This window comes from Schistocerca cancellata, chromosome 1 (genome assembly GCF_023864275.1).
Source record: "Schistocerca cancellata isolate TAMUIC-IGC-003103 chromosome 1, iqSchCanc2.1, whole genome shotgun sequence".
Taxonomy (NCBI): Eukaryota; Metazoa; Arthropoda; class Insecta; order Orthoptera; family Acrididae; genus Schistocerca; species Schistocerca cancellata.
The window spans coordinates 812,335,668-812,363,242 of NC_064626.1; the positions used below are offsets into that span (position 1 = coordinate 812,335,668).

The 27,575-nt window shown below is 40.1% G+C and overlaps 1 protein-coding gene across 4 annotated transcripts in view; it reads right to left on the minus strand.

The window, feature by feature from the left end:
- Positions 1 to 27,575, minus strand: part of LOC126188099 (G-protein-signaling modulator 2) — a 163,547-nt gene that overhangs the window by 132,852 nt on the left and 3,120 nt on the right. For all 4 annotated transcript variants that reach the window (XR_007537822.1, XM_049929577.1, XM_049929566.1 and 1 more), the window contains exons 3-8: positions 10,675 to 10,810; positions 10,445 to 10,587; positions 10,245 to 10,368; positions 6,126 to 6,241; positions 3,358 to 3,524; positions 3,127 to 3,224 (exon numbers count right to left, since the gene is read on the minus strand). Coding sequence is in view for 3 of the 4 variants with exons in the window: in XM_049929577.1 (XP_049785534.1) it covers positions 3,127 to 3,224; positions 3,358 to 3,524; positions 6,126 to 6,241; positions 10,245 to 10,368; positions 10,445 to 10,587; positions 10,675 to 10,810 (784 nt within the window). In the remaining variant the exon portion in view is untranslated. The remainder of the gene's footprint in view (positions 1 to 3,126; positions 3,225 to 3,357; positions 3,525 to 6,125; positions 6,242 to 10,244; positions 10,369 to 10,444; positions 10,588 to 10,674; positions 10,811 to 27,575) is intronic.

The window sequence follows — 27,575 nt, forward strand, 5'->3', positions numbered from 1 at the left end:
TCTTTAGATGTTCCCTTACAGTGACTGCATAACATGGAGGGTCCCTTCCATTATGAACAGTTCTACTTGGTACATATATATCCAGTGCATGGTAGACTATTCTTTTAAACTTGAACCATAGTTCCTAAATGCTCCTGCCTTGTTGTGAAAGTTCCGCATGGAGACAGGACACTACTGACTTTTATCCAGTTTACTGAACTTATATATCTTTCTGCTTGTTGTTGTTGTCCATTGTACTTTGCTAATCATTGTTGCCACAACTGCATCATAGTCACTGATACCAGTTTTAATGTGGACATCCTCAGAGGGGTCAGATGTATCTGTTGCCATTAGATCCAAAATGTGTCCAACATGTAAGGGGTTCCAAACTACCTCTTCTAGACAGTTCCCAGAAAAGGCATTTAGTAATGTTTCACAGGATGTCTTATCAAGCCCGCCACTAACAAAGCTGTAATTTTCCCAATTGATTGTTGGAAGATTAAGGTCTCCACCAATGATACAGTATGATTGCAGAACTCATGCACAAGATAACTGAGGTTTCCTCTCAAGTTTTCGGTTTCATCAGGAGATGAGTTTCGTGGGCGATAGAAGAATCCAATTATCATTTTATGCCCACACACTCTCACATGCAGCTTCAATTTCTATCTCAGTACACTATCCTTTCAATATATAATTAAATCTTTCCCCAAAAATCTCACTGCTATCAATTTCATTTTTCAACCAGCTTTCTGTACCTGATATTATGTGAGCATCATGGCTTTTCAAGAGCACTCAAAGCTCTGGCACCTTGTTCAGAATTTTAATACTCTCACCTGTGGGAGGTATCTCTCTTAATCTCACACTGATACCTCTTGGTTTTTCTACAGCTATAGTTACCTAGATTGGTAGGAGAGTCACCTAATCGAAAAAAAACCTTGTCTGTAACCCACACACAATCAACTACCTGAGTAGCAGCATCTGATGTGTTGTGCACACCTGACAAATTGGAAGACCCTACAGTTCTCGAACTTATGGTGCCAAGTCGAGAAATCACAGCCTAGCTTGTCACAGAACCTTCGAAGTCTCTGGTTCAGTCCTTCCATGTGACTCACAATTAAAGGACCATGATCAGTCCTGGGGACAATGCTGCCAATTGTGAACTTGATTGAAATTCTAAGTTCAAGGGTGGACTTCTCAACTTTCCTCTGCCAGATGCTGGAATGACCAATGTAAGGCCTCAAGAGCCTAGACGACAGGCAACATAAGGTCCAATGCAGCTGGTTGCACCCTGTTCCCTCATTGGCTGCTAGATTAGACTCTTCAACATGCTGAATGAGGCTCCCAGCATACACACTGAGTGTACTTGGTGTCCTTTCCTGTCCCTTGCTGCCCTTTCCCTGAGGGGTTCCATTATTCGCAGTATGTTTGAAACTTCTCTTGATACCAGACAAAACCGGTTCCCCAAAAACCCGTGAAGCGAGCCCCACTCGCTCAGTTTAGTGAACCTGTTGGTTAGGGGGATTGGTATAACTCCCTTAGCCCTTCCTGGCCCCATCCACCCCATACAAGACGCCTAGATCTGCCATTGACATGGCACTCACAGTCAGGTGGATGAGTAATGACAGATCCTGTACTTTCTGCAGAGGAGAAAGAACTAACAGGAGAGGATAGCACTTGAGATACCTCTAGGTAAGGTGTATCAAAAGTACATGATTCTTGAGAGGTCTTCCAATTGTTTGAGAGTAGTCAGGGTGATTTCCAGTTTCATCCCGCATTCGAGAACAGCATTCTAAGTGAGGCAGCATTTTGGCTAGTGCAATGTATTACAGGACAGTGAACAAATAACTTTAAAGCAAGCCCACGGATTATCTTTTAATCTGTTGAGCTAAAAAAGTTGCTAATTCCCTATAAGAACAGAAGCAAATACACAAAACAAGATTTCTATTATGACAACACAAAAAGCTGTGGTAAAAACTACTAGTTTCCTAAAACTTTTTGAGGTTAATTGTAGTTGTTAGCAAACTCAAAAAGAGAGATGATTTACAATAAATGCAGATAATATATATTCTAAATTATTTATTTTACTTGTATAATTTTCATGTTTTAAATTATTTTACGTTTTACATACATGGTATTTTTAGTTTTTTTTAGAATTTTGTTAACTAAAAATGATAAATAACTCATTATTATTATAGAAAATTAATCTGTACAGAAATGCTTCAAACGTAACATTTTTTACACAATGCACAAAAAAAATGAACTAAATTTTTTCACACAATATATGCGACAGAGAAGACAATATAAAACAAAATTCAGCAAGATTTCAAACTGTCAACAGGTGGTCCTCTAAATATCCTGATTTGTATCAGGCATATTTCAGTACATTGGTAAGCCTTGGTGAAGAGAAGTGATTATGTACTAGTAACTGCAGCATGACTGTATTGTTTCTCAAGTGGAGATTCACATGATAATCATTCTACAGAACTAGATGTGAACATCTTCTCACACAGTTATTCCAACATCAAAAGCCTTATCTGTTCAATGAATGTACGTGTGCCATCAGATCTAGTTCTGCAGCATGCAGGGGCATAGGTGTGTGTGTGTGTGTGTGTGTGTGTGTGTGTGTGTGTGTTTTTGCGCATGCGCGCGTGCTCTAGCTCGTGAAAGAACACGTATGAAAGCTAGGAAGTTTTCCTTCATCCGTGTATGCACACTGACAACTCAATGCTTCTGCTTGTCTGTGAGTAGTCTGCTTTAATCCTAAAATATTTTTTGTATTTAGTTATTTATTGGCTTCACTGTGACATGTTTCTCAATTTAGTGTTTATCCATATCCAGACAGTGAAATAATAAGCCAGCTCCTGTCTGTTACATTCTGGGGTGATCCCAACACACAATGGATTTTGGCTTCCTCCTCCAAGTCAACCGCTAACAAATGAGTCCTCTTACAAACCCAGTCCCCCAGATTATCTACGAACAGTCATTTCGGGGTGGAATAAATGGGTAGATGGGATAGGTTTTATGACTGTGGTCATTAGAATACATATGATGCTGAAAATAATATGATAAACCTGAAGGTAAACCTAACTTCCTCTTTTAAAGAAATGATTCCAGTATGATTTTAAGCAGAAAGTAAAAGTTTGGTACCTCTTTTGAAATTTCCAGATGTTTACTTGCGAAGTAAAGCGCCTTTTCATGGTTACCCATTGCAGAGTGCGCATTACCCAGACTCCAACATGCTCGCCCTGTTTATCAACAGAAAATTCCAGGTTGTATTAATTTTTAAATAAAACTGACAAAGGCAAAACAATTCCAACTTATCAAAGTCCAGAAAGGAAGTGTGGAACGTAAAACCATTTTATAAAGATATGTACTCACCTTCTCCAACTCTATCCATCAGCTGCTGTGCAATGATTAAATGGCGTAGATGATATTCAATAGCAGTCGGATAATCTCGAAGTAAGGTATAAGTATTACCCAAACTATAACATGCTTGAGCTTCAACAGCTCGGTCTCCCAATTCTTGTGCTAGCACTAATGTTCTCCTATAAAATAAACAAAACAAATGTTAATTTTAGCGCAACGCTATATACAAAGTGTGTCCAGTTTCTGTTAGGAATATGTTCATAAAAAAAAGACAAGACATTAATTACTTTTCACAGTAATCAAAAATAGTGCCATTCTCAATGAAGGGTCTGTAATTGATTTTAAAATTGTCATTGTAGTCCATTAGTGGAACTATAAGGGAACAAAATGTCAAAGTTTTTGTAATACAACTGAGATGTAACAGTCCTGATAATATGTAAGTTTTAATAGAAACAGTTGCTTAACTAGTGCATTATGTGACAGAAGATAAATTAAGATGAGTGAGCAAAAATTGCTAGTTGATGATTCATTTAAATTATGTCCATTTTATTTATTTTACTTTTATTCATACATTGTCTGTGACAGAAACACCACAGCAAGCAAAATGCAGCAGCTCACAGGTTTTTTTGAGTTATGTCACCACAAACCACAGCTCCACTAATAACCAGACAGTTCAAAGCAGAGGTTGACTGTCTCACTCAAGAAATAAACAATGGCAATAGGAATATTTGTAAGCACACAGATTGACAATTTTAATACGATGGTCAGTGTAACACAAAACTGAAATGCGTACATTATGTTCCGAGTTTTACTGATGCTGATATTTTATGGATTAACAATAAATATGCACTTCCCTGACAATGGTGGTGTTGAAGACCGAGAGGAGATTATGATAACAGACAATAAGGATTAACTGAGTTTAATCAATATACTATCATCAAAGAAAGTAAGTTCCTTGTGGCAGAATTCTGAACAGTGATAATTGAGAAATATATTAAAGCCCAATATACAAGAAGCAGAACAGGCAATGAGAATAACGGAATGTGTGTGTGTGTATATATATATATATATATATATATATATATATATATATATATATATATATGGTTGTAATAGAAGGAAACATTCCACGAAGGAAAAATATACCTAAAAACAAAGATGATGTGACTTACCAAATGAAAGTGCTGGCAGGTCGACAGACACACAAATGAACACAAACATACACACAAAATTCAAGCTTTCGCAACAAACTGTTGCCTCATCAGGAAAGAGGGAAGGAGAGGGAAAGACGAAAGGATGTGGGTTTTAAGGGAGAGGGTAAGGAGTCATTCCAGTCCCGGGAGCGGAAAGACTTACCTTAGGAAATATGTCTGCTTGTGTCTGTATATGTGTGGATGGATATGTATGTGTGTGCGAGTGTATACCCGTCCTTTTTTCCCCCTAAGGTAAGTCTTTCCGCTCCCGGGACTGGAATGACTCCTTACCCTCTCCCTTAAAACCCACATCCTTTCGTCTTTCCCTCTCCTTCCCTCTTTCCTGATGAGGCAACAGTTTGTTGCGAAAGCTTGAATTTTGTGTGTATGTTTGTGTTCGTTTGTGTGTCTGTCGACCTGCCAGCACTTTCATTTGGTAAGTCACATCATCTTTGTTTTTATATATATATATATATATATATATAATAGAAAGGTAAGTCTTTCCGCTCCCGGGACTGGAATGACTCCTTACCCTCCCCCTTAAAACCCACATCCTTTCGTCTTTCCCTCTCCTTCCCTCTTTCCTGATGTGGCAACAGTTTGTTGCGAAAGCTTGAATTTTGTGTGTATGTTTGTGTTCGTTTGTGTGTCTGTCGACCTGCCAACACTTTCATTTGATAAGTCACATCATCTTTGTTTATATATATATATATATATATATATATATATATATATATATATATATATATATATATATATAAAGAAAGATGATGAGACTTACCAAACAAAAGCGCTGGCAGGTCGATAGACCTGCCAGCGCTTTTGTTTGGTAAGTCTCATCATCTTTCTTTTTAATATATTTTTCCCACGTGGAATGTTTCCCTCTATTATATATATATATATATAGTGACCATCTTTATCCGCAGACCCAATTCCACACAGTTTTTTAACTCTCTCTGAGAGACATGGCTGAATAGTATTAATTTTTGTGTGTTTTGGACACGTAACTTTATGGAGACCACTGGTGATCAGCACCAAGAAAATAGTTTCACGCACGCTGGGCATATGTTGCTGTGGGATCTACTGTCCCACAATTGCATTGCCTTCATGTCAAATAATGGGAGCATACATTCTATAAGCGGCAAAGCAAGCAACTATGCAGTTCAGGAGCCATTTGCAAGCCAGCTGTGGACTGAAATCCACAGCACCAGGAGATATGTAAATTTGCATCACTTGAACACAATATTTTTTTGCATGGAATACCAACTTGTGTACTTAAAATTGTATTTAGTTGTAACTTGAGAAATGCGCTAGAAAAATTATATGATAATATTTGTTTATATACCTCATTCCCTCAGGGAAAAAATTATGTGGCTGTGTATACGACTAGTATTTAAAAGCTAAAATGTATTAGTTAATTGCAACTGAACTGTTCAAGATGACATCACAATTATTTTATATCTTAACAGTTAACTGATAAGTCTTGTAAAACATATCACACGTGGCCACAGGTAAAGCTTTGTAATACAATTTGAAAGAAGATAATGGAGCATGTGCATATAGAGCATATTTTAATACTGAACTTACTTGTAATGTTCTGCTGCAGCTTCAAATTCACCAAGAAATATGTGAGAATTACCTAAATTGCTATTGGCTCTCCTTTCTGCAGCCTTATCACCAAATTCTCTTGCAATTTTCAATCTCTGGTGGAAAGAAATGGCTACTTACAAAACAGTTTCTGAATTGTAACACTAGTGAATATCTAGAAATTTAGCAGTCTTTGTACACACACCAAAAAATTTTTTGCATCACCTCTGTTCCCAGAAATCGTGAAGATAGATGTTGACTGTGGATATTGTATCACACACACAATCCCTTCGACTGTTCAGAGAAGTAACTAAACCCGCCCAAGGATGTAAAGAACCATGCATGAGCAGCACCTATTAGATGGACGGGGTCCGACAGCTGATCACATCCAGTCACTGCACAAGGAAAGAGCTACACAGCTCATGTTGTCTGTAGTTCAACCATGCCTAGACAGTTAATACTGCAGTTTGGTCGTGTCTGCATTGTTACTTTGGGAATGAACCAAAGGGATGTTGTTCAGACATGGAGGAGATACAGAGAGACTTGAACTGTCAATGACATGCCTCCCTCAGGCTGCCCAAGGGCTACTACTGCAGTGGATGACCGCTGCCTACAGATTATGGCTCGGACAGCAATGCCACCATGTTGAATAATGCTTTTTGTGCAGCCACAGGACGTTGTATAACGACTCAAACTGTGTGCAATAGGCTGCATGATGCGCAAATTCATGCCCGACGTCCATGGTGATGTCCATCTTTGCAACCTCGACACCATCCAGCTCAGTATATATGGGCCCAACAACATGCCGAATGGACCACTCAGGATTGGCATCATGTTCTCTTCACCGCTGAGTGTTGCATATGGCTTCAACCAGACAATCATCGGAGAAGTGTTTGGAGGCAACCTGGACAGGCTGAATACCTTAGACACACTGTACAGCGAGCGCAGCAAGGTGGAGGTTTCCTGCTGTTTTGGGGTGGCATTATGTGGGGCCAACATACGCCACTGATGTTCACGGAAGGCGCCGTAATGGTTGTACAATACGTGAATGCCATCCTCCGACGGATAGTGCAACCATATGGGAGCATATTGGCGATGCATCGTGTTCATGGAAGACAATTCGTGCCCCCATCATGCACAACTCATGAATGACTTCCTTCAGGATAACGACATTGCTCGACTAGAGTGGTCAGCATGTTCTCCAGACATGAACCCTATTGAACATGCCTGGGACAGACTGAAAAGGGCTGTCTACGGATGACGTGACCCACCAACCACTCTAAGGGATCTACGCCAAATCACCATTGAGGAATGGTACAATTTGGACCAACAGTGCCTTGATGAACTTGTGGATAGTATGCAATGATGAATACAGGCATGCATCAATGCAAGAGGACGTGCTACTGGGTATTAGAGGTACCGGTGTGTGCAGCAATCTGGACAACCGCCTCTGAAGGTCTTGCTGTATGGTGGTACAACATGCAATGTATGGTTTTCATGAGCAATAATGGAGGTGGAATTGATGTTTATGTTGATCTCTATTTCAATTTTCTGTTCAGGTTCCGGAACTCTCGGAACCAAGGTGATGCAAAACTTTTTTTGATGTGTGTACATACAGAATGGCATTCAATGACACTGTTGCCCAGAGTGAGGTACATGTCCTCGAAATTAGTTTTTATATAAATAACATTTTCTACAACAATATATACAGGGTTATTACAAATGATTGAAGCGATTTCACAGCTCTACAATAACTTTATTATTTGAGATCTTTTCACAATGCTTTGCACACACATACAAAAACTCAAAAAGTTTTTTTAGGCATTCACAAATGTTCGATATGTGCCCCTTTAGTGATTCGGCAGACATCAAGCCGATAATCAAGTTCCTCCCACACTCGGCGCAGCATGTCCCCATCAATGAGTTCAAAAGCATCGTTGATGCGAGCTCGCAGTTCTGGCACATTTCTTGGTAGAGGAGGTTTAAACACTGAATCTTTCACATAACCCCACAGAAAGAAATCGCATGGGGTTAAGTCGGGAGAGCGTGGAGGCCATGACATGAATTGCTGATCGTGATCTCCACCATGACCGATCCATCGGTTTTCCAATCTCCTGTTTAAGAAATGCCGAACATCATGATGGAAGTGCGGTGGAGCACTATCCTGTTGAAAGATGAAGTCGGCGCTGTCGGTCTCCAGTTGTGGCATGAGCCAATTTTCCAGCATGTCCAGATACACGTGTCCTGTAACGTTTTTTTCACAGAAGAAAAAGGGGCCGTAAACTATAAACCGTGAGATTGCACAAAACACGTTAACTTTTGGTGAATTGCGAATTTGCTGCACGAATGCGTGAGGATTCTCTACTGCCCAGATTCGCACATTGTGTGTTCGCTTCACCATTAAGAAAAAATGTTGCTTCATCACTGAAAACAAGTTTCGCACTGAACGCATCCTCTTCCATGAGCTGTTGCAACCGCGCCGAAAATTCAAAGTGTTTGACTTTGTCATCGGGTGTCAGGGCTTGTAGCAATTGTAAACGGTAAGGCTTCTGCTTTAGCCTTTTCCGTAAGATTTTCCAAACCGTCTGATGTGGTACGTTTAGCTCCCTGCTTGCTTTATTCGTCGACTTCCGCGGGCTACGCGTGAAACTTGCCCGCACGCGTTCAACCGTTTCTTCGCTCCCTGCAGGCCGACCCATTGATTTCCCCTTACAGAGGCATCCAGAAGCTTTAAACTGTGCATACCACCGCCGAATGGAGTTAGCAGTTGGTGGATCTTTGTTGAACTTCGTCCTGAAGTGTCGTTGCACTGTTATGACTGACTGATGTGCGTGCATTTCAAGCTTTCTCGGCTCCTGTCGCCATTTTGTCTCACTGCGCTCTCGAGCGCTCTGTCGGCAGAACCCTGAAGTGCGGCTTCAGCCGAACAAAACTTTATGAGTTTTTCTACGTATCTGTAGTGTGTCATGACCATATGTCAATGAATGGAGCTACAGTGAATTTATGAAATCGCTTCAATCATTTGTAATAGCTCTGTACTGTAAATACTTTATCTTACATGAGTAACAATAATTTTAGACATACACCAAGATGCAGTCTGTTAATAAAGTACATGCTTAAATGGAATCTGTAAGTTGCGAGATGAGGTTAAAATACTACTCTGGCCATTTCCCAGTGTTTCAGCACTTTTGATTGTTGTGCAAAGCTCAGAGCAGTTGCAAAATGCCTCTCATTTGTATTTGATGGATTAGGCTTTAAGTTTATTGTAAGTTATTCCTACATAATGTTAGCAGTATTGCAATGAATTTCAGTCAATGATGAGAAGAAATAACATTATACCATTTAGCATACAGTATTTTCTAGCTGATGCGAGAGTTTGAGATTGGCTTTTGAGAATAAAGTATCTGCACTGTTACACTTGAAGCTTCGTCATTAGTTTAAGAATCTATAATGTTCTGTTTCCAAACAACACCCTAAGTAAATATGAACCAAGTGTTGAATAAAGCAAGAAGTTGTAAGCCACGATCAGATCGCTAACAAGCTCCAAGCGACAAAAATAAATAAATAAATAAAAGGAGTGCACACAAATGAAACAGTTTGTGTTTATACATGCAATATTACTGAGTATATGTTGCACTGTTGTAATACAAACAGTAAACAATGATTAGTATAATGCCACATATGGATGGTAATTACATCCACACGATTATTGTAGCACAGTTGTTTAGCATGCCCTGTGGCACCTACTGCCAGTAATAATGCAGCTTCTGTTTTTAGTGACATGCTGTAAGCAGCACATACTCACTTCCTTTTTGATAATGCAGGTTCACGAACTTGTTTAGTTTCACTGTATGATATTATTGTTTATTGTATAACAAATAAAGAAAAGCTTCATGGTTTATGAAGACATCATGGCTCAAGTCCTGCTTTACAAAAAGAATGCAAAAAGTTGTACTTCTTAATTCAACAAAATTACTGTTTCCAGTGACCTTTTCTAAGCAGCACATAGTCATGTGCTTTTATTTTTTAACACAGATTCACAAATGTATGTAGTAGTGAACTGCCAGTTTATCATATGTTCCCATATTTACTTCCTAACAGAATGGAAATAGTTCTTACCTCCTCATGGTAGTGTATGGCTTTCTGGAAATCACCAAGTAAGTAATAGGTATTCCCAAGATTTCCACATGCACGACCCTGAGCTGCTGTTTCATTCAGTTCTCTCATCAACTGCAAGTTTTCCCTATAAAAACCAATGCAATACGTCATAGTGTTGTTAAACATTCAACAGTGGTGTATATGGAAGTATGTTTACTCACTCATAGTACTTCACAGCTTCCTGGAGACATGATCTAACATCTTCTGGAAATTCCCCTGGATCTTGCTGCCCTACTCGCCCAATGTGTTTTCCTTTTGCATGATATACATTACCAAGATTGTAAAGTGCTCGTCCTTCACTTAACTTAAACAAGACAAAAGAACTTATAAATGGAGAAGGGATTTGAAATTTGCTGATATTTATAATAAAAAAAATTAATATATATTTTACCTTATCACCAAGTTCCCGAGATATTTCTAAATGTCGCTTGCAGCATATCATAGCCTCATCAAATTTCCCCATAACTTTCAATGTGTTTCCCAGGTTCCCACTTGATTTTGCTTCTCCTAATTTATCTCCCATGGTGCTGTGAAGAAAGCATACTGATGGCAATCATTCACAGAATTATTGTTTCCAGTAATTCTTTTCTAAGCAGCACATTGTCATTTGCTTGCGCTCTCTCTCTCTCTCTCTCCTTTTTTTTTTTTCACAGATCATAAATTTACGTACTTTCACTATGTGTATTACTGGTTATTGTATGGCAAACAAAGAAAAAGTTCATGATTTACATGGAGTATTGTGGTAGTGAACTGCCGGGTTGTGATAAGTTCCTATATTTAATTTCTAACAGAGTGTGGGAAAATTTTTTTTGGCAAGTGTGTGAGGAGAGGGTGAGAGGTAACATGATTGGGGGAAAGTGGGTGGAATACGTAACTCTTTCCGATTCCTTTTAAGACTTTACTCTTAAGCAATACATTTCACAATAAACATTTTGATAAAAATAATGTGAACAAACAATAAAAATTATTAATTTGTTTATTCTATATTAGTACTGTAAATGACTAAGTATACTATAAGTCATATTTTTGTTATGAAGACGGGTAATTATCAATGTGATGCTTATCTTCACCTTTTCTCCGTTGTTGTTGTTGTGGTCTTCAGTCCTGAGACTGGTTTGATGCAGCTCTCCATGCTACTCTATCCTGTGGAAGCTTCTTCATCTCCCAGTACCTACTGCAACCTACATCCTTCCGAATCTGTTTAATGTATTCATCTCTTGGTCTCCCTCTACGATTTTTACCCTCCACGCTGCCCTCTAATACTAAATTGGTGATCCCTTGATGCCTCAGAACATGTCCTACCAACCGATCCCTTCTTCTAGTCAAGTTGTGCCACAAACTCCTCTTCTCCCCAATCCTATTCAATACCTCATCATTAGTTATGTGATCTACCCATCTAATCTTCAGCATTCTTCTATAGCACCACATTTCAAAAGATTCTATTCTCTTCTTGTCCAAACTATTTATCGTCCATGTTTCACTTCCATACATGGCTACACTCCATACAAATACTTTCAGATATGACGTCCTGACACTTAAATCTATACTCGATGTTAACAAATTTCTCTTCTTCAGAAACGCTTTCCTTGCCATTGCCAGTCTACATCTTATATCCTCTCTACTTCGACCATCATCAGTTATTTTGCTCCCCAAATAGCAAAACTCCTTTACTACTTTAAGTGTCTCATTTCCTAATCTAATTCCCTCAGCATCACCCAACTTAATTCGACTACATTCCATTATCCTCGTTTTGCTTTTGTTGATGATCATCTTATATCCTCCTTTCAAAACACTGTCCATTCCATTCAACTGCTCTTCCGAGTCCTTTGCTGTCTCTGACAGAATTACAATGTCATCGGCGAACCTCAAAGTTTTTATTTCTTCTCCATGGATTGTAATACCTACTCCAAATTTTTCTTTTGTTTCCTTTACTGCTTGCTCAATATACAGATTGAATAACATCGGGGAGAGGCTACAACCCTGTCAAACTCCCTTCCCAACGACTGCTTCCCTTTCATGTCCCTCGACTCTTATAACTGCCGTCTGGTTTCTGTACAAATTGTAAATAGCCTTTTGCTCCCTGTATTTTACCCCTGCCACCTTCAGAATTTGAAAGAGAGTATTCCAGTCAACATTGTCAAAAGCTTTCTCTAAGTCTACAAATGCTAGAAACGTACATTTGCCTTTCCTTAATCTTTCTTCTAAGGTAAGTCGTTAGGTCAGTATTGCCTCACGTGTTCCAGTATTTCTATGGAATCCAAACTGATCTTCCCCGACGTCAGCTTCTACTAGTTTTTCCATTCGTCTGTAAAGAATTTGTGTTAGTATTTTGCAGCTGTGGCTTATTAAACTGATTGTTCGGTAATTTTCACATCTGTCAGCACCTGCTTTCTTTGGGATTGGAATTATTATATTCATCTTGAAGTCTGAGGTATTTCGCCTGTTTCATACATCCAGAATGAGATTTTCTTTCTGCAGCGGAGTGTGCGCTGATATGAAACTTCCTGGCAGATTAAAACTGTGTGCCCGACCGAGATTCAAACTCGGGACCTTTGCCTTTTGCGGGCAAGTGCTCTACCATCTGAGCTACCGAAGCACGACTCACGCCCAGTACTCACAGCTTTACTTCTGCCAGTACCTCGTCTCCTACCTTCCAAACTTTACAGAAGGTCTCCTGCGAACCTAGCATATCAGCGCACACTCCGCTGCAGAGTGAAAATCTCATTCTAGAAACATCCCCCAGGCTGTGGCTAACCCATGTCTCCGCAATATCCTTTCTTTCAGGAGTGCTAGTTCTGCTAGGTTCGCAGGAGAACTTCTGTAAAGTTTGGAAGGTAGGAGACGAGGTACTGGCAGAAGTAAAGCTGTGAGTACCCGGTGTGAGTCGTGCTTCGGTAGCTCAGATGGTAGAGCACTTGCTCGCGAAAGGCAAAGGTCCCGAGTTCGAGTCTCGGTCGGGCACACAGTTTTAATCTGCCAGGAAGTTTCATGTTTCATACATCTTGCTCACCAGATGGTACAGTTTTGTCAGGACTGGCTCTCCCAAGGCCGTCAGTAGTTCCAATGGAATGTTGTCTCTTCGGAGGGCCTTGTTTCGACTAAGGTCTTTCAGTGCTCTGTCAAACTCTTCACGCAGTATCGTATCTCCCATTTCATCTTCATCTACATCCTCTTCCATTTCCATAATATTGTCCTCAAGTACATCGCCCTTGTATGGACCCTCTATATACTCCTTCCACCTTTCTGCTTCCCTTCTTTGCTTAGAACTGGATTTCCATCTGAGCTCTTGATGTTCATACAAGTGGTTCTCTTATCACCAAAGGCCTCTTTAATTTTCCTGTAGGCAGTATCTATCTTACCCCTAGTGAGATAAGCCTCTACATCCTTACATTTGTGCTCTAGCCATCCCTGCTTAGCCATTTTGCACTTCCTGTCGATCTCATTTTTGAGACGTTTGTATTCCTTTTTGCCTGCTTCATTTACTGTATTTTTATATTTTCTCCTTTCATCAATTAAATTCAATATTTCTTCTGTTACCCAATGATTTCTACTAGCCCTCGTCTTTTTACCTACTTGATCCTCTGCTGCCTTCACTACTTCATCCATCAGAGCTACCCATTCTTCTTCTACTGTATTTCTTTCCCCTGAAACTCTCTACAACCTCTGGTTCTTTCAGTTTATCCAGGTCCCATCTCCTTAAATTCCCACCTTTTTGCAGTTTCTTCAGTTTTAATCTACAGGTCATAACCAATAGATTGTGGTCAGAGTCCACATCTGCCCCTGGAAATGTCTTACAATTTAAAACCTGGTTCCTAAATCTCTGTCTTACCATTATATAATCTAACTGATACCTTTTGGTATCTCCAGGGTTCTTCCATGTATACAACCTTCTTTCATGATTCTTGAACCAAGTTTTAGCTATGATTAAGTTGTGCTCTGTGCAAAATTCTACGAGGCGGCTTCCTCTTTCATTTCTTAGCCCCAATCCATATTCACCTACTACGTTTCCTTCTCTCCCTTTTCCTACACTCGAATTCCAGTCACCCATTACTATTAAATTTTCGTCTCCCTTCACTATCTGAATAATTTCTTTTATTTCATCATACATTTCTTCAATTTCTTCATCGTCTGCAGAGCTAGTTGGCATATAAACTTGTACTACTGTAGTAGGTGTGGGCTTCGTATCTATATTGGCCACAATAATGCGTTCACTATGCTGTTTGTAGTAACTTACCCGCATTCCTATTCAGTATTAAACCTACTCCTGCATTACCCCTATTTGATTTTGTGTTTATAACCCTGTAGTCACCTGACCAGAAGTCTTGTTCCTCCTGCCACCGAACTTCACTAATTCCCACTATACCTAACTTTAACCTATCCATTTCCCTTTTAAAATTTTCTAACCTACCTGCCCAATTAAGGGATCTGACATTCCACGCTCCGATCCGTAGAACGCCAGTTTTCTTTCTCCTGATAACGACATCCTCTTGAGTAGTCCCCGCCCGGAATCTACAGTAATCTATGGATTAGGTTAAGGAAATACAGCCGTAGAAATTACATTTCTTCCACTAACATTTTATCCTGATACTTTTCAGTCAAAGATTGATTGAAGACACTGTTTACAGCATTTTCATCTAGCAGTTTAAATTTTGGCCTGCATCACAATGCTCATGGCCACAGGTACCTCAAACACATCTATTGTGCAGTAAACAAGTTCACTGAGCACTTCTTCCAATACTGTTATCTATTAATTCACTCATGAGATTCAACAAAAAATTAATAATATAAAGGCAATAGCCAGTATATTCTGTGATCTGTCCAAGGTATTTGACTGAGTAAATCACAACATTCTGACACAAAAAATAAGGTTTTATGGAAGGTATGTGATGGCTCATGTTCTATGTAACAAAAGGATTGTAAAACATTGTACTTCATACGATGGAATGTAACAATATTAGAGAAGGAAAGTTGCTACTCACCATATAGCGGGGATGATGAGTCACAATAGGCACAACAAAAAGATTCACACAATCATAGCTTAAGGCCTTTGTCAGCAATAGACACAGGGGCCCGCAAGCGCACACGCACACGCACACACAACTTGCACACACGCCTGCAGACTCAGATAACTGAAACCACGCTGCGAGCAGTGCACCAGTGCACGATGGAAGTGCCGACTGGGTGGTGGTAAGGAGGAGGCTGGGGCGGGCAGGGGGAGGGATAGTTTGGTGGGGGTGGCAGATAGTGAAGTGCTGCAGGTTAGACAGAGGGCAAGGTGGGGGGTGGGGTGGGGGGAAAAGTAGCAGAAAGGAGAGAAATAAAAAGAAATTAAAAGACTGGATGTGGCGGTGAAATGACGGATGTGTAGTGCTGGAATGGGAACAGGCATGGGGCTGGATGGGTTAGGACAGTGACAGTCACTGTCCTCACCCGTCCATTGCTTATAAGCTCATTACAGACTTCAACTATTGTATCCCCCCTTTATTTTACGCTGTTCAATTAATCATTGAAAACTAGTGTATGCCTACGTTAGCGACATATGGTGAACTTGCAACACAAACACCTTGTGGCTACTGTACGGCAGCCTGTTTTGAACAGTAGTGCTATTGACAACATGACTCGTGCATATGCTGTTATTTATATATGTTTGATCATGCTGGTGCTGATTTTGCATTTAACACTTGACGATTCCACCTTGGCTGCAGTACATTACGACTTTTTTTATGCAACAGGTATGCCTCTTCATACTTAAAGCGCACAAATGCATATATATGTCAGTAGTACTTTTCATTATGGTCAATTCATTGTTTTTAAGCTGTAGACAACCTGTGAGTGTATTTATGGTTTTCCCATTTTTTGATGCAGATCTGATGATGGTCATTATAGACCGAAACTGGTAATCTGTTAACAAAAAGTTTGTGACCATAGACGTAAATTACAGGAAATTTACAATATATTCAACTATGTGCATCAAAGGGTACCACTGCTGATTGTAAGACATTGGATAGAGGTAGCTATGTATGAGATTCAGTTTCAAATTGATGATAACTTAAATTAAAAAAAAAAAAAAAAATGAGAAATTTTTAAACAACTCAGTTTAGCCACTTTGCACTTAGCATTACTGCAAGGCTTTGGTGGGGGATTGGGGGGGGGGGGGGGGAGGGAAAGAAAGAGAGAGAGAGAGAGAGAGAGAGAGAGAGAGAGAGAGAGAGAGAGAGAGAGAGAGAAATCACTAAGTAAGCAAACTTTGCTTATTTTGATTCAATAGTGTCATATGTAAGTAAATTCTGAGATAACTAATCTTGAATAATGAAACTTTTTTGTGAATAAAATGATCTAGATCAATTACTAAATTTATTTATCATGCCATTTCGACTACTACCATCATAAGATATCTACAATTAAGATTAAGCTAATTTTATGAGTTCCTGCATGAACCATTACCTTACTGTGGTAGAGTTGCTTGCATGCCTCAACAATACAGACAGCCGTACCATGGGTGCAACCACAATGGAAGAGTATCTGTGGTGAGGCCAACATAACCTTTAGGTACTGAAAAGGGGCAGCAGCCATTTCAACAGCTGCAGGGGCAACAAACTGGATGATTGACTGTTCTTGCCTTGTAACATTAGCGAACAAGGTCTTGCTATGCTAGTATTGCGCATGGCTGAAAGCAAGGGCTACAGCCGTTATTTGTTCCCCCCAAAGCCAGGCAACTCTATAGTATGGCTTAATGATGATGGCAACCTCTTAGCTGAAATATTCCGGAGGTAAAATAGTTCCCTGTTCGGATCTCCAACCAGGAGCTGTTGGGGATGATGTCAGTTGGAAAACAAAACTAACATTCTATGATCAGAGTGTGAAATGTTACATCCTATAATTGGGTAGGTAGGCTACAGAATTTAGAAATGGAAAGGGATGGGCTGAAGTTAGATATAGTGGAAATTAGTAAAGTGCAATAACAGGAAGAACACGTCTTCTGGTCAGGTCAGTACAAGATTCTCAACACAAAATCAAATAGGGCTAATACAAGAGTAGGCCTAAGATTGAGTAATAAAACAGGAATGAAGGTAAGCTACCATGAACAGTAGAGGAACACATTATCATACCCAAGATATGCACAAAACAACACTCACTAGATTAGCACAAGTCTATTTGCCAACTAGCTCCACAGATGATTAAAAGACTGAAAGAATGTATGATGAATTAAAGGAAATAATTCAGAGTGTAAATGGAGATGAAAATTTAATTGTGATGGTTGGCTGGACTTTGGTAGTAGGAAGAGAAGAAAAAATAGGAGAACATGGTCTGGGGGGAAGGAATGACACAGGAAACCACCTGTTTAATTTTTCACTTTGCATAATTTAATCATCATTACAACTTGGTTTAAGAATCTTGAAAGAAGACTGTATACATGGAAGAGACCTAGGAAAACTGGAAGGTTTCAGATTGATTATACAATGGCAAGACAGAGATTCCAAAACAAGATATTGAACTGTAAGATGCTTCCAGGAACAGACATGGACTCTGCAATTTACTGCTTATGAATTGCAGATTGAAACTGAAGAAATTGCAAAACGGTACGAAATTATAGAGATGGGATCTGTATAAGTTTAAAGAACCAGAGATTGTTGAGAGTTCCAATGGGAGCATTAGGCAATGGTTGACTGAAACAGGAGATAGGAATACAGTAGAAGATGAATGTAGAGTGCTATGTTCACTCTGAACATAGCACCATGAAGACAGAAGATGTAAGTCTCCATGGGTACAGTGAACAATGGAAACATCCCGGCCATTACTAGCAAATGGCCAAAGGATGCTGAGAAGAGACTTTCCATTCACAATGTAAGAGGCACTAGAAACCAGGCTCATTGATAAGCAACATGACATAACAACTTGGTCCCATGCCTACGGGCTATAAAAACATTGTGCAGCAAGCAGGAGGCACATTCACTATTTGCTATGCTTCCTGGACAGTGCCAACACATCATACAAAACTCTGATCAACTGCTGTTCAACTGGACTACACCCAGAACTTTGCTACGGATTCTCTAGCACTGCTGAAGATGACCTGTAAACGGACTGTTCAATGCTTTACTGTAAGTATGTAACAGCCAAGCTGTTTCATTTACTAAGTGATAGCTTTTTCACATCAACTACGCTGACACGTCTCAATTCAGGAACTGTGCCATGCACTCTCTTCACTGCATTAATGAATACTTTGTGTTTACTATTTATATTGGTGACTAACCAACCTCCTGATACTTTACATACCCAAACTACTGCAACTTGCATTAAAGACTCTTATTTCTCTCAAGAGTAATCATTAGTACATTATTAGAAGAAAGAAGTTATTTATTTGGAAGGAGTGGCACACAGCAATAAGTCGCAATCCCATTAGGTTTTATTACTCTTGCATATCTACATTTCGGTTATTAACAGCCATTTTCAGAACATCTCTGTTACAATCCAATAAATTCGCAGCAGTACATGTCACCAAATGATATTATTGTTGTACAAGTGAAAGTTTTTTCTGCCTACACAACAGTAAGATCGTATGGTGACATGTCTGCCATTAGTTTATAGGATTGTAGCACAAATGTACTGAGAACGGATATTTATAGCCAAAATCTAGATTATGCAAGAGTAATGAAAACTAATGGGATTGCAACTGATTGCTTTTTGCCTCTCCTTTCTTATTGACTACGGTTGCTGTGCTAATAGTTCCTTAACTTTCATATTTTTGGAATTCGTAGTAAATTCTACAAGTAAATTCAAGAGATGAAATAGTGTAGCCAGCTGAGGACCACATAGAAAAAAAAAAGGCCTAGCAGAAATCCCTAGAAAACAAAGATATTGAATTGGATTGATGAAAGGAGAAAACATAAAAATGCACCAGACTGAAAATGGAATGTGCTGGCACACTACACTGAAGAGGGAATGCTTAAGGATGCTGCTAGCAGGAGCAGACTGCCTAGAACCAACCGTGGAAGGGTAAAGCCAGAGATGTGCTTTGGTAGTACAGTTTCTGGAGTTTCTGCATGTTAATTTAATATTTAATAGACACAGTTCTTGTGTTTTTGACTGCATCGGAAAGTAAACCGATTTTGTGACATACTACAAGTTCAACAAGTGATATATTACATGTTCCCATTATTTAGTCTCACCTGTGTGTTTTGGTACTTCAGTTTTTGAATCTCTGCATAGTAATCTAATTTATTAGACACAGTTCCTGCATTTTCCTCCATGTCTACAGTAGAGCTGCATAGTGCGTGTTAACTGTCCTTTGTTTGTCTGTGTACTGTAGTTTTCCACGGTCTTCAGTGTGGATAGTGACTGACTGCTGTGTGGGGATGTGAGCAGAGTTGGTGACACTTTGTTCTCAGCTCCAGGCTGTGACGGCTTCGGTTACACAGCTTGAAGCTGCAGTGGATGGCCGTCACTGTTGTGGGCCAGCCATAGGGCTCCAACGGACATCCAGCATGGAGTCAGCCAAATGGTCCACATTGGTGGCCAGCCGAGTTACTGCTCGCACTGGGGCTGACCGTTCACCTGTAGTGGAGTGGGAGGTCACCTTGGAGTATGGCAGGCAGCAAAAGATATACCAGGGGGCCGCATGTAAAGCCTCCCCAGTTAGTCTAACAAAGAGTTTCCATGTGCTGTCTGTGGCTGACTCTGATGATGTTTGGTTTGTGGGGCGCTCAACGGCGTGGTTGCGTGTGGCTGACTCTGTCCCTCAGCCAGATGCAGTCACTTGTCCTGTTTCAGAGGGAAGAATAAATGGTAGCTGGGAGCTCCAATGTCAGGTGCGCTATGGGGCTCCTTAGGGACATGGCTGCCAAGGAGGGGAAGAAAGCTAATGTGCACACTGGGTGGAGTCATTCCAGATGTGGAACAGGGCCTTCCTGATGGCATGAAGAGCACAGGGTGAATATTGTAACCCCCGAATTCTCCAAAAATAAAAAAAAAATATACCTGTTCAAAAATGCAAATAAAAATTCACTTGCCGCCTTCCTGAGAGACAATATCCACTCTTTCCAAATTAACAATGTAATGTACGCCAGGTGTGGCTTGAATTCAAAGAAATAGTATCGACAGCAATTGAGAGATTTATACCAATAAATTAACAAATGATGGATCTGATCCCCATTGGTACACAAAATGGGTCAGAACACTGTTGCAGAAACAACAAAGAAAGCGTGCCATATTTAAACAAACACAAAATCTCCGAGAATGGTGATCTTTTACAGAAGCTCAAAATTTAGCATGGACTTCAATGCAAGATGCTTATAATAGTTTCCACAATGAAACTTTGCCTCCAAACCTGGCAGAATATCCAAAGAGATTCTGGTCGTATGTAAAGTATGCTAGCGGCAAGATACAACCACAGCCCTTTCTACACAATAGCAATGAAAGTACTAATGAGACAGTGCTGCTGAAGCAGAGTTACTAAACACAGTCTTCCACAATTCCTTCACTAAAGATGGTGACGTAAATATTCCAGAATTCGAATAAAGAACAGCTGCTACCATGAGTAACTTAGAAGTAGATATGCTTGGAGTAGTGAAGCAACTTAAATCATTTAATGAAAGCATGTTCTCTGTTCCAGATTGTATGCCAATTAGGTTCCTTTGTGAGTATGCTGATACAATAGCTCCATATTTAACAGTCATATACAACTGCTCATTAAACGAGAGATCCGCACCCAAAGAATGGAAAGTTCCACATGTTACACCAATATTCAAGGAAGGTAGTAGGAGTAACCTGTTAAATTACAGGCCCATACCGTTAATGTCAATATGCAGCAGGATTTTGGAACATATATTGTGTCCGAACAATTATGAATTACTTAGAAGAGAAGGGTCTATTGACACACAGTCAACATGGATTACGAAAACATCATTCTTGTGAAAAACAACTAGCTCTTTACTCACAGGAAGTGTCTAGTGCTATTGATTCTGTATTTATAGATTTCCAAAAGGCTTTTGACACTGTACCACACAAGTGGTTCATAGTGAAATTGCTTGCTTGTGGAATATCATCTCAGTTACGTGACCGAATGTGCGGTTTCCTGTCAGAGAAGTCACAGTACATAGTACTGATGGAAAAATCATCGAGTAAAACAGAAATGATTTCTGGCATTCCACAAAGTAGTGTTATACGCCCTCTTACCTATATAAACAGTTTAGGAGGCAATCTGAGTGGCTGTCTTCGGTTGTTTGCAGATGATGCTATTGTTTATAATCTAGTAAAGTCATCAGGAGATTACACAGAAAATGTTGTGGGGGAGCCTAACCAAAGACTGCGTTTTATTGACAGAACACTTAGAAAATGTAACAGGTCTACTAAAGAGACTGTCTACACTAAGCTTGTCCGTCCTCTTTCGAAGTACTTCTGCACAGTCCGGGATCCTTACCAGATAGGATTAATGGAGTACATCGAGAAAGTTCAAAGGAGAGCAGCACGTTTTGCATTATCCTGAAATAGGGAAATGAATGTCATGGACATAATACATGATTTGGGGTGGACATCATTAAAACAAAGGCATTTTTCACTGTGGCAAAACCTTTTCATGAAATTTCGATCGCCAACTTTCTCCTCCAAAAGCTAAAATATTTTGTTGACACCAACCTATACAGGGAGAAACAACCCTCATAATAAAATAAGGGAAATCAGAGCTCGCACAGGAAGATATAGGTGTTTGTATTTTCTGCGCGCTGTTCGACATTGTAATAACAGAGAATTATTGTGAAAGTGATTTGATGGACCATTTGCCAGGCACTTAAATGTGATTTGCAGAGTATCCATGTAGATGTAGATGTAGGTGTAAGTGTAAGTACAAGACCTGTTCCATTCAATGAGTGGTCTCAGGTAGCACTTGATCACAAGAACAAGTCAGTTTGTCGAACTATTGTGAATGAACAACACTGATATCCAGCAGGATACCGACATCTCAAGATGTCAACAGACTGCCAGAAAAGTATGAAGGACTACAACTGTATGAATATCAAGAGCTCAGTTGAAAAACCAGTACTAAGCAAAGAAGGGAAAGCGGAAAGGCAGAAGCAATACACAGGGGGCCTATATAAGAGGGTTGGGACTTTAATAGTGGCAACTATTTATTTACAGCTCGTACAAAATAGGTATGTGTTTCAAAGTTTTACTGACCTTCAAAGTAGTCACCAGCATTGTGTATAATCCGTTGCCAGTGATGTGGAAGTTGTAGGATACTCTTAGCAGTGCCAGTTGTGTTGACAGTTCCAGTGGCGCGGACTATTGCCTGACGAATTTGTTGCAGTTCTGAAGCGAATGTCGTGAAGTGTTTCCTTCAGTTTAGAAATCGGGTTGAACTCACGAGGGCTTAAGTAAGGGGAGTGCAGTAGGTAGTATAGCACTTAGCAGCCCCATCAGTCAAACAAATCAGTAACAACTTACACTGTATATTCTTGAGCATTGTCCTGCAAAATGATGGTCAGTTCCTGCAGAAAGGTCACCACTTCTGTCTCTAAGCTGGTCGTAGGTTGTGTTCCAAAAATGAGCAGCATAGAGACAGAAGTGATTTTGCAGGACAATGTTCAAGCACATACAGTGCAAGCTGTTACTGATTTGTTTGACTGATGGGGCTGCTAAGTGCTATACCACCTACTGCACTCCCCTGACTTAAGCCCTCGTGAGTTCAACTCGATTTCTAAACTGAAGGAAACACTTCATGGCAATCGCTTCAGAACTGCTACAAATTTGTTGGGCAATAGACCGTGCCGCTCGAACTGTCAACACAACTGGCACTGCTAAGAGTATCCTATGACTTCCACATCACTGGCAGTGGGTTATACACAATGCTGGTGACTACTTTGAAGGTCAGTAAAACTTTGAAACACGTACCTATTTTGTACGAGCTGTAAATAAATAGCTGCCACTATTAAAGTTCCAACCCTTGTAACTGAAAAAAAAACTTGAGGACAATGTTATAGTATGGGAAGATGAAGCAGGTGAAGATGAGATGGGAGATATACTGCGAGAAGAATTTCACAGGGCACTGGAAGACCTATATATCAAAAAAGCTCCTTGGAACAGAAGACATGCCCTCAAAATTTAATAAGTCACAATTTCAAAATATTGACATGAATTATTTGCAGAAAAATTGAAAAACTTGTAGAAACCAACCTAGAGGAAGAAAAGTTGAGTTCTGGAGAAATGTGAGAACATCTGAAGCAATGCTGATCCGACAACTTATCCTAGAAGTTAGGTTGAAGAGAGGCCTATCTACATTAATATCATTTGTACATTTAGAGAAAGCGTTTTACAATCTTGAGTGGAATATACCATTTTAAATTCTGAGAGTAGCAAAGACATAACAGAGGAAGTGAAACCTGTCTTTAGACTGACGGCCACAACAACTATTTTATGACTGCTCAACCACACTCGTTTAAATTGTCTTTTATAAATTGACTCTGTATTTTTGTAGTTTGAAGATTTACCGTCTTTTTATAAATATAAGGAGGTAAGATGATGGGGTTAGACAACTTAAGTATATGTAGGCAAAACATTCATGACTACACTGTGATTCACACTTAAGTAATTGGCACACGGTTCACAGAACCACATTAAAACTATTTTGTCACCATTCCTATCTCGAATAGCGTGTGTGAAGGATGAACACCTAAGTCTTTCCACACTACTTCTAATTCCTTATGTTTTATGACAATGGTCATTTCTCTCTATATTGGTGGGAGTCAACAAAATATTTTCGCATTCAGAGGAGGAAACTGGTGGTTGAAATTTCATGAAAAGATGTCACCACAATGAAAAAAGCCATCATCTAATGACTGCCAACCCAACTCACATATCATGTCCATGACACTCCGTCCCCTATTTTGCAATAACACAAGTCAAGCTGACTTTCTTGGAACTTTTTCCATGCCCTCCACCTATCCTACACAGTAAGGACCCGTACGAAGCAGAAATATTCCAGAAAGGCTGAACAAGCATAGTGCAGGCAGCCCCTATAGTACATTTTTTCATCTTCTAAGTATTCTACCATTAAAACGCACGCTCTGATTCACTTTCTGCACAACATTTTCCATGTGATGTTTTTTATTTAAGTTATTCATAACTGTTCAAACCTCATCTGTGCCTTGAAAATGACCAGGTGTGCACCTGTTGAAATAATGGTTGTTTTCAAAGACTTCACCCAGCTGTATTCCCATAAGATATTTGAGCATTTTGTACACCACGAAAAATCAGGTTTCACAATGCTCGTAACTGTAGTCCATAGATATTTAGTTGAATCAACAATCTTTAAATTTATGTTATTTATGGTGTAATCAAAATTTAACGGATTCGTTATAGTACTCATGTGGAGATCACACTTTTTACTGTTTAAGGTCAATTGCCACTTTTCCCACTACACAGAAATCTTGTCTAAATTATTTTGCAATTTGTTTTGATTGGATTGGACTGATGAGGTTAAAGGGACCAAACTATGAGGTTGTCACCCCCTCCATATGAGCCAAGCCAGCAAGAGGCCTCAGAGATAAAGGACATAGAAGACAAATCCTGCTGAACCCAACTGCAACCAAAAATAAATAAAACCAAAGAGATAAAAGGAAGTAGATGTGAGGTGTAAGAGAATGGAGGTGGGTGAGCTGCTCTGTACAGAAAACAGCTGTACGCCCTGGGACACATTATGGAATGGGAGATGCACGCTCTGTGACCGACTGATATTTTCTCACCCTCCATTATCACAAGAAGAACAGCAATGCGACAGTTGATAAAAATCTCGGGAAACAGACAATGATGATGAGACAGTAAATCAATGATGGACGTAAAAATACAAAAAGAATTAAAAAGGTGGGGAGGGCAGGAATCAGGCCATATCACCAAGCAAGGGTAGCCAAGGGCCCCCTGGTTCGGAGCAGTCGATGGGCTATCCTTCCAATCCCTTAGGCAGCCGACGACGCCAACATGCCCTTCCTCACAGAGAGGAGTAGAAATCACATACATCGATACAATGTAAGACCAGATCAGCCACTTTGGCATCGTCCACTTCCACCAGAGGCAGCATGTCAGCAACTTGATGGTTTTGCCATAAGGTGGCCAGATTAGGGCATTCCAGTAAGATGTGGGCCACCATCAGAAGGGCACCACACCAACAGTGGGTTGGATCCTCACATTGTAGGATGTGGCCACGGGTTAGCCAAGCGTGGCCAATGCAAACCAACAGAGAATAATAGATTCCCTACAAGAAGGACAGAGGGAAGACTGCCACTGTCATGATCCCCTTTATTGCCTGCAGTTTATTGGGAGAAACCAGGGCACACCAATTCATGTTCCAAGCCTCCATCAACTGGAGGTGTAGTGTCAACTGAAGGTCTCATTCTGATACCCCCATCTCCTAAGTTGGCATCCTGATAGCCAACTTGACAAACTGGTCAGTGTGTTAATTTTCTGGGACCCCATAGTGAACTGGGGTCCAAAGACAATTGACTGTCCAGCTTGATGGAGGTCAGAAATGAGAGCCTGGATAGTAACAACCAATGGGTGTTCAGATAGCACTGATCTATAGCCTGAAAACTACTCATGGAGTCACTGCCAATTAATAATGTCTCACTGGTCAATAACAAACACGATGGACAGCAAGTTTGCAGCAAATACATTGCATCTGTACAGCAGGAAGTGTAGATCACTGCAACTTGTATGGGTGTATGCAAAACCAGTTTGTCCGTCAACCATACAGCCGTCAGTGTGCACCAATTCCGAACCCAGAAGTACATCAAGGCTGGCCAGGAACAGGCAGCTAGAAACCATGAGGTCAACAGTGTCTTTCAGTGCAAACGATAGGTTGAGACAGACCCAAAGACAGGGTACACATCACGGGGGCATACACGATGACTCCCTGAGAAGCAGCGATGGTGGAAAATTGGCACGACAGTTCAGACACAAAGGGAGCAGAAAATGTGTGTTGCATTGAGCAGCAGTTTTTGGTGCCTGATTTGTATTGAGGGATTTCAACCTCTGTGAATATGCTGTTTGTAGGGATGGTCCAAAAGGCACTTGTTACAAGTCGCAGCCCACAATGGTGCATCAGGTCCAGCATCCACAATGCTGTAGGCAATGTGCCGAAACATATGTCAGATGCCCATAATCATGATGGGACAGGACAGAGCTTTGTAAAGTGGCAAAAGTGTACAGCAGTCTGTGTCCCAGTTAGTGTTACTGGGGCAGCGAAGTGTATTAAGGTGTGACCAACAGATTCACTTAAGGTGGCGAAGAAGGAGAAGCTATGTCAATTGGGCATCGAACACCAGTTCAAAAAAGGTGTGATTCTGCCACACTGAGCAGCTGGTCATCAAGGTACATACTGGTTGTGGATGGACAATATGATGGCAAAAGAAGTGCATACACATGTCTCAGACAAGTTCATTCCAAGCAAGGTTTTCAGGAGCAGTAAAACTACTACATAAAAAAAATAAGCATCATTACACACTCCAGAGAAGTTAAAACTTAGCTGATAAACAAAAGCCGAACAAAGTGAAAATGCACATAAGGAGAGTAATGAAAGAACCATTAAATGATTTTGAAAATAAAATTGTCAAGTGATCTGAGTAAAAACCCTAAAATAGTTTTGGCCTTAGATAAAATCGGTAAGTGGATCGACATCAACTGTTTCACTCAGTGACCATACTGGCAATGAAACGGAAAATGAAAAGGCTAAAATACTGAATTTGGGTTTTTGAAATTCGACCAACTGGGCAGGTATTGGCACAAATGATCACGGAATAGAAAAGCAACTACAATTGCTTCATTGTGGAAAGGCATCTGGACCAGATGAGATACTTGCAAGATTCCACAGAGACTGTGCGAAAGAACTTTCTCCCCTTTCAGCAGCAGAAGGGACAGTAAGTCACTGGAGCAACAAAGGGTACCTAGCAAAAGGAACAAAGCACAGATTATTCCCATTTTCAAGAAGGGTCGTATGACAGATGCACATAATTAGCTCATAGGCCTCTACCACTGATGTCAATTTGTTGTAGAATTACAGAATGTTTCATGCTAACATATTACAATGTTTTTGGAGAATGGAAATCTCCTCTATAAAAACTGATATGGATTCAGCAACAAAGATCTTGTGAAACTCAGCTCAGTCTGTTCCTCCATGACATTCACAGCACTGTCGATACAGGTGCTCAATTTTTGATGCCATGTTCCTCGATTTCAGGAAGGCATTTGCTGCAGTCCTGCACTGTCCTTACTGGAAAAAAATTAGCTCACCAAGTATAGGACCAGATATGT